Source organism: Furipterus horrens, unplaced genomic scaffold, assembly GCF_987537825.1.
Source record: "Furipterus horrens unplaced genomic scaffold, mFurHor1.1.pri manual_scaffold_11, whole genome shotgun sequence".
NCBI classification, from domain to species: Eukaryota; Metazoa; Chordata; class Mammalia; order Chiroptera; family Furipteridae; genus Furipterus; species Furipterus horrens.
In genome coordinates, this window is record NW_028327181.1 from 78,479,169 (window position 1) to 78,490,089 (window position 10,921).

At 46.5% G+C, this 10,921-nt stretch overlaps 1 protein-coding gene and 1 non-coding gene across 7 annotated transcripts in view; both read right to left on the reverse strand.

The window, feature by feature from the left end:
* MED24 (mediator complex subunit 24) overlaps nucleotides 1–10,921 on the reverse strand; it is a 30,686-nt gene that overhangs the window by 18,887 nt on the left and 878 nt on the right. For 4 of the 6 annotated variants that reach the window (XM_090290593.1, XM_090290595.1, XM_090290590.1 and 1 more), the window contains exons 2-4: nucleotides 4,268–4,415; nucleotides 3,586–3,754; nucleotides 3,415–3,497 (exon numbers count right to left, since the gene is read on the reverse strand). In XM_090290593.1, the coding sequence (XP_090146719.1) occupies nucleotides 3,415–3,497; nucleotides 3,586–3,715 (213 nt within the window). In that variant the 5' untranslated portion in view covers nucleotides 3,716–3,754; nucleotides 4,268–4,415. Of the gene's footprint in view, nucleotides 1–3,414; nucleotides 3,498–3,585; nucleotides 3,755–4,164; nucleotides 4,247–4,267; nucleotides 4,416–10,921 lie in introns of those variants that run through there. The other 2 variants (XM_090290594.1, XM_090290591.1) reach the window with 2 other exon arrangements.
* LOC149998404 (U1 spliceosomal RNA) lies at nucleotides 3,116–3,279 on the reverse strand. Its single transcript, XR_016507307.1, has one exon. It is a non-coding gene; the product is annotated as a U1 spliceosomal RNA (small nuclear RNA).

A 10,921-nucleotide genomic window follows, 5' to 3' on the forward strand; every position in this document is an offset into this window, starting at 1 on the left:
AATAAAGGCAGTTGAGCCAACTATGCATCTGTTTGGAAAAATACATAAATTTGGATCTCTCCTTCACACTACATTAAGTTCTAACTGTATTAGACAAAAGAAGTATTAAAAATAAAGGTGAGCTTGATTTCTGGACAAGATGGAGGCACAGGTAAACATGGCTTGCCTCCTTGCATAATTACAACTAGACTACAAAATATCACCCCAAACCATCAGAAAATTGAGCTGTACAAAAGTCCAATAACCAAGGAATTAAAGAAGCCACATTCATCCAGATGGGCCACGCTACTGAGACAAAGAGTCAAAGCAGCTCTACCTAATACACAGAAACAAAGAGAGGCTGCATTAATGAGAAAACAAAGAAACATGGCCCAAATTAAAGAACAGAATGAAACTCCAGGAAAAAACACTAAATGAAATGGAGATAAACAATCTATCAGATGCAGAGTTCAAAACACTGATTGTAAGGATGCTCAAGGAGCTCACTGGGTACTTCAGCAGCATAAAAAATACCCAGGCAGGCCCTGTCTTGTGTTCCTCAGTAGACTGAGTGCTGGCCTGTGAACTGAGAGGTTGCCAGTTCAATTCCCAGTCAGGGCACATGCCTGCGTTGCAGGCCAGGTCCCCAGCTGGGGGCGTGAGAGAGGAAGCCAATTACTGTTCCTCTCACACATCATGTTTCTCTCCCTTTCTCCCCCCTTTCTGTTCTCTCTCCAAGTAAATAAATAAAATCTTTTTTTTAAAGATTTAAGGTTACACTAAGTAAAATAAAGAAAATTTTACAGGGAACCAACAGTGGAGGGATGAAGCTAAAAATCAAATCAATGACTTGGAACATAAGAAAGAAAAAAACCATTCAATCAGAACAGAAAGAAGAGAAAAGAATAAAAAAAAATGAGGATAGGCTAAGGAGCTTCTGGGCCATTTTCCAATGCACCAACGTTCACATCATAGGGGTGCCAGAAGCAGAAGAGGAAGAGCGAGAAATGAAAACTTATTTGAAAAAATAATGAAAGAAAACTTCCCTAATTTGGTGAAGGAAATAGACATGCAAGTCTAGGAAGCACAGAGAGTCCCAAACAAGATGGACCCAAAGAGGAACACACCAAGAAACATCATAATTAAAATGCCAAAGGTTAAAGATAAAGAGAGAATCTTAAAAGCAGCAAAAGAAAAGCAGAGCATTACCTACAAGGGAATTCCCATTAGATTGTCAGCTGATTTCCCAAAAGAAACTTTGCAGGCAAGAAGGGACTGGCAAGAAGTATTCAAAGTAATGAAAAGCAAGGACCTACAACCTAGATTACTGTATCCAACAAAGCTATCATTTAGAAAGGAAGGGTAGGTAAAGGGCTCCCAGACAAGGTAAAGCTAAAGGAGTTCATCATCACCAAGCCATTATGACATGAAATGTTAAAAGGACTTTTTGAAGAAAAAGTAGATCAAAACTATGAACACTAAAATGGCAATAAATTCACAACTATCAACAATTGAATCTAAAAAACAAACTAAGCAAACAAGTAGAACAGAAACAGAATCATAGATATGGAGATCATTTGGAGGGTTATCAGCTGGGAAGGGGAAAGGAAAGAATGTGAGAAAAGGTACAGGGATTAACAAGTACAAATGGGTAGGTACAAAATAGACAGGGGGATGTTAAGAACAGTATAGGAAATGGAGTAGCCAAAGAATTTATATGCATGACCCATGGACATTAACTAAGGGGGGTATTGCTGGAGGGAATGGGGGGTACCAGGTGAAGGAGAGCAGAGAGGGGAAAATTGGGACAACTGTAATACAATAATCAATAAAATATATTTAAAAAAAGAAAAATCAAAAAGAAAAAAGAAAAGTGAAGTGCTGGCAGAAACTGGAGAATATATTTTGATCCTTGGAGTGTATATATAACCCCATATGCAAGACAAAAGTCACATAGGAAAAAAAGTGGTTAAATCTTGTAACAAAAAACATTTTAAAACTTCTGTGTTCCAAGAAAATAAAAATTACAAAGTTAAAAAAAACTGATAGAAAGGAAATTTTAAATATATGTAACAGATAAGGATTACAAGATAAATTATATTAAAAGACACTTTAAAATCAGTAAGAATACTCCTTGGAATGATGTAAATGTTTCAAACTGATTGTCGTGATGGTTGTACAACTCTGAATATTCTAAAAACTAGTGAGTTACATACCTTAAATGGTATGTAACCTGTTAAATTTTAGTGTAGTATCAAAGAAAAATATCTACATTTATGTGAAAAGCCTATTAAAATACTCTTTCCTTTTCAAACTAAGTATCTGATGTGTGCGGCCAGATTTTCTTTATATGCTTCAACCAAAACAGCCTATTGCAACAACTGAATGCAGAAGCAGATATGAGAATGCAGCTGTCTTCTGTTAAGCCAGATATTAAAGAAATTTGCTAAAATGTAAGACAACACCATTTTCCTCACTATTTTGTTGTTGTTGTTGTTGTGGAAAATACGGTTATTTCTCATTAAAATGCTATGTATATTAACATATAATGGGTTAAGTTTTTGTTAATTTTAAATACATAAATATTTTTAAATATGTTTTGTCATTCTAAAATGGTAAATATAAATAGATATCATATATAAGCAAAAGCTCTGTGGAAGTCTCAATAATTGTTAAGAGTATAAAAGTCCTGAGATGATAACTGCTGCTCTAGACGTACCAAATAAATTATTTTCAGCTCCTGAACAACATGTGATTTTTGTTTCCCAGCCTTTGCATATGCTTTCCTCTCTGCTTTGTACATTCTCATCAATCTGCCTGGCTAACTCCTACTCAACATTCCTGTCTTGGTTTAAACATCACATCCCCAACCCTGACTGCTCAGAATGGATTAGGTACACCTCTCACATAGTCCCCTAGTACTCTGGCCTAGCATATATCATAAACCTATCCTGTGACTGACTGCTTATTTAATCCGTATTACCCACTAAATTCTTTGGGTTCTGGCGTCAGATCTTGTTCACTGAGATATCCCCAGGGCCTACAGCACTGTCTGGCATATACGAGCATTCATAGATATTTACTGTAGAATAAGCTAATGTAATATTCATTACAACCAATGAAGTTTTTTTCCCCCCAGGGGAGAGCGCAAATGCAGTCCCCAACTATCACAAATTATGCAGTCAAGTTTCCCACATTTGGGGAAATCACAGGGGTCAGCACATCCGGAGTGCAATGGATAAGCCTCACCCTGGGAAAACCACCTTCATGATCACGGTATCATCCCAGCCCCGTTAGTATGAAGTATTCTTCTTTTCATCAGAAAACTGAGGCTCAGAAAAGTGATGTGTTCAAACAAATTCATGAGCTGGCAGTTGTACTCTTAAGTCTTTTACCTTCAAACCCTCACTCTCTGGAACAGATAGGGCAGTTTACCTGGGAACTAATGGCATACTTCAGGTAGGACAGGATGAGAGGATTGGGGGAAGGTCCAATCATGGCCTGCTCCAGCAGTGCTTCTGCGGGGGGAATAACAAAGGAAGACTGTGTGGTTACAACTTTTCTGGGCTTAGCTCTCTCATCCTTCCTGCCTGCTTCACTTGAGACCTGCTAGGTTGAGAATGTCCCAGGTGGCTCCTTTTGGAAAGAATCTCTTCATGTTGATTGCCCACTGGTAGTCGCTCCATCGCTCCTTCCAGGCTTGCAAAATGGCTTGCTTCAGGTTCACCACCTTCATGATTTCACTCTGAGGAAGCGGGGCCCTGGTGGCAGTCAGCTGTGAAGTGGGAAAAATCGAGGATGAGAAGGCGAAGAGGAGATTCTGAGAAAAAGAACAGGGGAGAACAGAGTTAAATGGAATGGAGAAGATAGAGGAAGATTTAAGGGAGGCATTAGAACTGAAAAAAAGAAAAGGCGGAGGAGGGTGGTGAGGATCCGGTCAGGTTCTTCCCTCCTGAACCATCCTATCTGAAAAGGAGCACTAAAGAAGAGGGTATCAAAGGGGCTTAATACAACGAGTAAAGAGGACAGCAAAGGGTTAAGCCAGTTCTGGTAGCCTAATTGCTCCCTTAGCGCTGGCTCCGTCCCTCAGGCACTACCACCCCAACTCTAGATTTCCCCCCACCCCCCTTTCCTCCACCTTCCCCAACTCTGAAACTATAACTCGCTGTCCCTTTCATCCATTACCTCTCCACATTAAGCCTACCGGACTATTCAGTTCTAGGTCCTAGGTACCGCCATTTTGGCACTTATCAAAGAGCCACTTCTCTATTGGCTGGGAATAACATACGCGAACCAATGCAGTAAGAGACAGGTCACGCCGTGTCTTCTGGGTACTGTAGTTTCTCGGACGGAGCTAGCGAGGAAGAGGAGTAGTCAGCCCACATCGTTTCTCTCCTTCAGGAAGGGCTTTGTAGAAGCTGAGGCATCAAAGGACTCTGAGGGGTGAGCGGAGAGGGCTCTCGTTAGTCCTCTGGCAGTCAGGCGTCGCCCAATAACGTCACTGCCGCCCGTCATTTAAATCATATTCCCACACTCCTTCATTACCCGCTAGTTAGTAGGCACAGGAAGTTCGTTTTAGCAAGGCGTTTACTCTTTCCTAACTGTTTTCTCTTTTAAAAAATTATTTCCCAAACCTCTGGATCTACCAGAGTTATCATTTCACACCTAGGTTCCTGAGGCGACAGTGAGGCTTCATACACACATCACCACTTCACTCCCAAATCTGGCAGCCCTCCCAAAATCTCCTGGCCTTGCAGACTGCTTAAACACTGGGAGAAGCACAAGGAAAGGAAGGAGGAAATGGAGGTTAAGGTTATCAAAAATAAGAAAAAGTCTGAGACACTGCCGTAGCCATGAGGGCCTTAGGAGACAGTGATGACTAGAGGTAACTCTGTATCCTGGAACAGAAAAAGCACATTAGATGAAAACGAAGAAATCTGAATGAGGCATGGACATTAGTAAGTAACAATGTATCAGTATTAGTTCAATTGTAACCATTGTAATTGTAACAAATGTACTATACTAATGTAAGATGTTAACAAAAGGAAAAATTGGGTTTGGGGTAGTGGGGACCCTCTACTATCTTCAAATGCTTTCCTGTATATCTAAAAGTATTCTTTTTTAAAAAATTTATTAAAAACAATGTGATGTTTTGTTTATCCTATGGAACCATATTGGAGATAATTATGTCCATGGCTTCAGGCATTGGTCCTTCTTTCCCCCTCAGTGAGAAGCCCAAAAACACATGCTAACCACTTCTGCTGCAATGTCTGAGTCTCCCTATATACACAGCTCTCATCCTTACCCTGTCGTGTGGACAGGTTGTCCCTAACATTTACAACCACGGACAAGAGTAAACATGGAGGCCCCAGCTAGTGTCTCGCCACTCCTGTTTTCAGCTCCCCATCCCACACCCTGTGGAACTTGATATCCTGGTCCATGAGTCCAAGCTCCATATTGTCCAGCAACCACTCTTTGACCATCCTTTCAGTGGCAAAATCAGTCCTCAGGGAAATGAATCTGGGAGAGCAACCCACTCAGGCTTGGGAAGCAAACTTGTGGCCCTGAGGACAAGAAATAACAGGATCCTGGGTATCTGGAGCAGAGTCTAAACAGGGAGACAAGCACTTCTGTTCTGAAGGGGAGAGTGCAGCTGGAGGAAGGCCAGATCACATCCCTAAGGGCACTGCTGCTTATGGCCGAGATTCTCCCTCCTGGTACACCCACCCACACCCCCTCCATTCTGCTCCCTTTTGTGCCTGCCCAAGTGGTACCACTGGGGAACAGTGTTTATACAAAACAGCTGCCAAATATGTGTAGCCAAAGCTTCCGAAGCAGGGAGGAGGGAGAACCCTGACTCCTTACACTTAACCTGCAGCCTCCCCACAAGCCACACACACACACACACACACACACACTTGAGATGGCCACAAACGCTATTTCTCTGCAGTCTCTCATGTACCTGGCATCCCGTTCTCTCCCAGGCCCCTCACTCAGCCTCTGCCTGCTCCCCTCCTCTCTTTCCTTTCCTGTTGCTGCAGCCAAAGCCCCCCTACCTTGAGCCATTTCTGGATCCTGCAGCTCCTTTTCCATCCCTCACAGCATAAACTGCCCCTCTGGGAGAGAAGCTGTCAACTTTGTGACTGCTCCTGATTGAGTCAGTGGCTATTGGGTCCAGTCCACATGGAAGTGGGGAATATTTGGGCCCTGAAGATAGTAATAATCTAAGCTCAAACCATCTCTCTCTGGCAGGAAGCCTGGCAGATCTGGGGGCGGGGAGGGGGGGGCTCCTTCCCACTTCACAGTAGCAAGGTGACTTTTGTAGTCAGGCTATCTGCCTTCCCTGTCCCCCCACCTCTCACCAGCAGCCCTTTCTCTAGGCTTGGCAGGGTTTCCCCAAGGACTGGACTCCTTTAGTTCTGGGAAAGGGCTCTCTTCAGCTTCTCTACTTTGTCCTGACTCCTAGTCTGAAAGTATCAGAGATAGCCATCCCATACATTACCTCTTCTCTCCACATCATAGTAGCTTCCTAGGACCCACCAGCTCTCTGGCTTCCCCACTGCAAGGATGGGGCTCTGTGGTAACCCTTCAGCATGTGAGAGGAGATGCTGACATCCCCTTTGGCTGTACAGGGAAAACCCTCTCCTCACACAGCCCTTCTCAAAACCCCTCTTACTCCACTTTCTTTTGCTGTGTGTTTCTTCTCCCTGACAGAGGCTGAGCTCCCACCTCTGCTGTCTCAGGCCTAAACCCCAGCCTCTTCCTCCTACTGGCTGGTGTGGCTGGTGAAGAGGTCTGACTGGAGAGAAGAGGGGTAGGTGGAAGCCAGCCAGGAAAAGTGACATGGCAACACTGGAGCAGTGGCAGAAAAGGAGTTAGGCCAGCATGGGGGCTTGGAGTGGTCTCAGAAGCTGCGAGGAACAGGGTTTAAAGTAACCAAGAGGACAGAAACATTCCTTATCTAGATGAGAAAGAAGTATAAGAAAAAGGGATGAGTCTAGACCTGGAAACACTGAAATACTTGGTAAGCATATAAGACACAGAGGGAAACTGAGTCAGTCCCCTCCCCTAATGAAATATTTTATTTTGGAAGCTTGCCTGGGTACCCCCACTATGAGGAGTTAATTGGCAGCAGGTGGATGTGGAAAGAGAGAGTCCTTCCCACACACCCATACACAGCTGGTTCCAAGCCAGTTCCCTGCCCCCACTAGTACCCGCACCAAAATCCCTGCTTTCTATCTCTCTGGGAGAGGAGGGGATGGGGGAGAGCCCCATGTGGTGGGCCTACCTCAGGACAGCTCCTGGGTCCCCCGCAGTTGTCTGTCTCTTTCTTCCCATTGACCTTCCAAGAGGTTCAGAAAAAAGACCAACCAGAACAGTAAAAGGCAAGAATTTAAACCATCCTGAGTAGTTTCCTCTCTCATACCCTGAAGGAGGCCTTCCCTCTCCACACTTTCAGTGCAGAGGTGAGAGGTGCTGTGATCCTGAGGCCTGGACAGTGACAGGGAACAAAGGCCAGCCTGCCATTCTTTTGCACCGCCCCACCATCCAGGTCCTAAGAGCCGCTGTGTATACCTTTGGCCTCCACACCAGCCTTCAACTGAAGAGGGAGGGCTGTGGCATGGTGAGACCCAGACTCTGCAGTAAAGGAGACTGTCCCCCTACCCCTCCTCTTCTCTCTCCTGGCAAAGGCAGGACGAGGCTGTCTGTATGGTAGTGAAACCAGAAGCCGGAAACTTCAGGCGATCCAATACCTGGCACATAGTAAATGCTCAAAAAAAATGTGTCAGATGAATGAATAAAAAGCCGGAGAAACTCTGAAAGACAACCTGGAGAAAGTGTGTAAGCTTCTTTTTTCACTTTTTTCCAAGCTATCAAAAGCAAGGCTCAGCCTGGCTTGAGTCCCTTCCCTGGTTCCCTTGTCTGTGACCCATTACCAGGGCACCTGATGGGACAAAGGTGCTTGATAGGGGGCATTAAAGGCCCACTTTACCTTTAGCAGTGCAATTGTTTGGTTGTTTCGCGGCCTCTCTGATCTCCAACTCCCAAGAACCGTCTCCACTTCCTTTCTTCTATTTCCAGCATCTTTTCTTGATTGAAAGATCACTAAGGGGGGAAGAAACACTTGGGTTTTAGGTTCTTTTAGCTGGTGGTCTTTCCAGAACTCCCCCAAAGTGGGGCTGTGTCTGTAGAGCCAGGGGGTCTCTGGTGAAATACTCATCATTTGCTGCCATCACCCAGGAGGTCAAGAGGAGGTGGGGAGGGGAATTGCTGGGCCCAGGCCCCAGAGCTCTTCCCAGGGCAGGCTGGGAGAGGGCCTATCCCTTGTTCCCCCAAATAGCCTGGGGCTTCTTAGCTGGGGTGGAGGATGTGGTGTGGGGTCTTAGCTTCATGGCTTTTGGGGGAAGCCCTTCAGAAAGATATCTGGATCCCTGGTTTCTAGGGGCTGGACCCTCAAGAAATCTTGGGGTGCTTCCTAGCAACAGTCTGAGAGAGAGGGAAGCAAGAAGGAAAAGAGGGAGGGGCCTGGGCATAGCTGCTGCCACGGAAGCCCAGAGAACAGGCTGTTCTTGCTGCCTCCATGGCAACCAAAATCTAAGAGGGAGGGGGCTGTCAGGCATATCCCCCTTGGAGGGTCTCTATCCTTCATCACTTGTGCCCCATCCTCCTGCTCTCCCTCTACACTCAGTCCTGAAGCAGAGGTGGGGGATGGGAAGAGACAGCTGGGGTTTCATGGCAAGTACAGAACAGGAGCTGGGGATGAAATGACTCTGAGAAGAGCTAGAAGCTTTAAGAATTGGGGGTAGGCAGGGTGAGTGGGGTGGAAAGGGCAATGACAAAGCACAGGGCAGGGGCTATAAGCCCGGATCTGGGCTGGATCCTGGCATCTGGCAAGATGCCTGCCTTGGAGGCAGTATGCCCTTCACTTCGACCTTGCCCAGGTCTGTCAGCAGCAGCCCATGTTGGGGTCCAACAGAAGGAAAAGAGGGAAGGAGAAGATAGGAATGATGAACTCTCATCCTTGAGTCCAGGGTGCCACACTCTGCCCCTGAGGGGGGAAAAGCTGGGTCAGGAGGCACTTCATTCCCTATAACTCGGGGTCTAGGATTTCAAGAGGTCTCCCTGACCCAATATTTTAAAGGCCTTTCATCACACAGAGATGTGGTGGGGAAGCCAGAATGGAGAGGAGGCAAAACCATAGCACTTCCATCTCCCCATCTCGATTCTGTCACCCTTCCCTAACCGAGATGACTGCTAGACCTCTCCACTGCCTCCTGGTTCTGCCTGACTGATGCAGAGTATAAATGAGCTCATCTCATAAATGTACCCCATGCTTGGGGACTCTCTCCCAAAGCCTTGTGCAGCCCTATGCCAAGAGACTATTTCCATACAGGGTAGAGCATGCACCCTGAACAATGCACACCATAGCCTTGCTCCTAAAGGTTTCAGCCAAACCTGATCACTGAGGAGGTGGCATCAATGTCAGGCAGACACCCTCAGTGCACCGCACATTGAACATTGCCCTGACTCTGCACGATACAGCCTCCTGCCCCACAGTGCAGCTGTTGCATGTCCACTGTGAGCCCAGGCCCAACCCACAGGTTCACTTATTACTGCATGCTGACTCTGCACACTGCAGCCTTGATTCCCCACTGCAGCTGCCACTACTGCACACCGCAGGCTCCTTCACTCACTGCACGCCCCTCATCACCTTCACTCCATCTGCAGCCCCTGGGTTTCATCCCAGCTGCCCTTCTTATCCCCACGACCCCAAGGGGTCCCAAGAGAGGTCCCCTCCCCGCCCCCATGCATTGCAAAGCCCAGTGTCCCCTGTAAGAGAAGTGGCTGCAACAAAGCTGTGGATGCAGGTGTCTGAGGCTAAGATGATCCAGGACAGCCCAACTCAGATAGGCTGTTGGTCAGAACCCCACAGTTAGCAAGTGATTTTCTTTTCATTGTAAACTGGGTGATTAGCAGAACAGCTCTCCTTAACACACACACACACACATACACACCTCCAAGAGCTGACTGTGTAGACAGTACCCCACCCTGAAAGCCTGAAAGCCGTGGGAAGGCTGTGGCCCCCGCTGGTAAAACTGGGCTAATGACAGCAGGGGAACCGGTGGGGCCAGGGGGGGTGCTGGGGTAATTAGAGCTCTGCCTGGCGCTGGGAGATCCCGAGATGAAAGGGGCTCTGGCGTCACTGGTTTGGTTTTATGTCCATGAATGCAGGTGTGTGTGTGTGTGTGCGCGCGCGCGCCCGCGCGCACGCACATGCATGGTGAGGCTAAATGGTGGAGACCTCTTCTTTGGGGAAGGGGATCCATTTTTGTGCAGCCTGACCTCCTCTTTAGATTGGCCCTGTACCGTTTGGATTTTGGTGGGGGCAAACACAGGAGGAAATACCACCTCTGTGAAGCAGAGCGTTGAGGGGGTAGGGCAAGCCTTGCCCCCTCGCCAGCTCAGCAAGGGGACCAGATTGTTGAGGAAATGGCTGGTGACAGTGAATAGAAAGAGCCTATATTGGCAGAGGGAGACATTTGAAAGGGGAGGCAGTGGATCTCAGAAATGAGAGGGGAAGGGAAATAATGGGAAACAAAACTCCAATACGATGATTGAAGTTAAAATGATTTCAGAGGTCACCTGTCCAACACTCGCTATTTAAGGTTAAGGAACCTCTGTCCCCAAGAGCAGGGGTGATTTGCTCAAGGTCACACAGTGACTTACTGGCAGAGAAGGACCCGAACGCAGAAACAAACTCTGCACATCTAAGGGTTTGGTATTTAATCTTTCTCCCTACTTAATAAGGGGCAGGCGGCTCGTCGATACTCCCATTTCCATGCCCACAATGCAAACCCCAAAACCCCCCATTCTTTCAGCAAGCAAAGATTATTTTTTAAATGACATCTCTTTCAAAATATGTCACCAAGTTCCACTCCTG